We start from the raw sequence: 1,104 nt of genomic DNA on the forward strand, positions 1-1,104 counted from the left end.
CGCCTGCGGGAGCGTGAGGAGGGGGCGGCCCCTGGGCCGGAGCTGACTGCGGGCTCCCGGGCAGGGGGCGCCCAGGCGGATGTGCCGGCCAGACCCCTGCAGACGGGGCTCCCTGTCGGCGCGTGCCGTGGTGTGGGCAGTCTTCTGGCGCCGCTAACGGGAGACGCGGCGGTCGGGACACCCAGAGGCCTCAGCAGGGGCAGGGCGGGAGGCCGTTGCCCAGACTCGGGGCGTCTCGGGCGCTTCCCTGCGGCCTGGGGCCCGCGTGCCGGGCGCTGGGCGGTCTCCGTGGGCATCTCCGTCAGATGTCCACTCCCGCAGCTGCCGCGTCGCCGAGCACAGCAAGAGTGCCCAGGGCTGCGTGCGGCCTGCGGGCGCCCGCGGGCTCCTGCGGCCCTGGGCCTGTCGTGCCCTGCAGAAGCCCCGGCTGGGCACCGCTTCCCTCCGTGCCCTGCAGGCCAAGGGCGGCGGCTACGAGAGTGAGGACGCCTATCAGAACGCGGAGCTGGTGTTCCTGGACATCCACAACATCCACGTCATGCGGGAGTCGCTGCGGAAGCTCAAGGAGCTCGTGTACCCCAACATCGAGGAGGCCCACTGGCTGTCCAGCTTGGAGTCCACCCACTGGCTGGAGCACATCAAGGTGGGGGTGCTGCTCGCGGGCGCCTCCTGGGTGTCCCACCCTCCGTGAAGCCCCCGCCCCCCCCAGCTGGCTGCGTGGCTCAGCTCGTCGTCGGCCTGGGGAGCGAGGGCAGCACCATGGGAGTCACTGCGGGGCCCAGGAGCCGCGTGCGGGCTGCTGAGGAAGGACCGGCTAGCCACGGCGCCGTCGGGCTGAGGCAGGAGCGCCGGGTCGTCGGGCGGGCCCAGGCCAGGGAACGTTGACTTCCGGGCGCCTGTCCCTTGTGGTCTCCGAACCCACCCCGGGCGGCCTGAGCCAGGGAGACGTCGGCCGCTGCCCTTGCGGCTCTGTCCTGGACGCGCAGGGGCTCGGGGAGCCCCAGTGGCCCGCGTGGCGCGAGAACGGAGCTCACCCCGGAGTCGGCCCCGGGACTGGCTTCTCGGAAGCAGGTCCACCCCGCAGGGACTCGGCTCCCGGGGCGC

The 1,104-nt window shown here is 73.7% G+C and overlaps 1 protein-coding gene across 1 annotated transcript in view; it reads left to right on the forward strand.

The window, feature by feature from the left end:
- MTMR2 (myotubularin related protein 2) overlaps positions 1-1,104 on the forward strand; it is a gene marked incomplete at both ends in the record, with an annotated part of 7,436 nt that overhangs the window by 5,092 nt on the left and 1,240 nt on the right. Inside the window, one exon of the mRNA XM_012729465.1 lies at positions 158-643. Coding sequence (XP_012584919.1) covers positions 158-643 — 486 coding nt within the window. The remainder of the gene's footprint in view (positions 1-157; positions 644-1,104) is intronic.

The sequence above is a fragment of the Condylura cristata genome, unplaced genomic scaffold (assembly GCF_000260355.1).
Source record: "Condylura cristata isolate star-nosed mole 26May11 unplaced genomic scaffold, ConCri1.0 scaffold00025, whole genome shotgun sequence".
In the NCBI taxonomy this organism is placed as follows: Eukaryota; Metazoa; Chordata; class Mammalia; order Eulipotyphla; family Talpidae; genus Condylura; species Condylura cristata.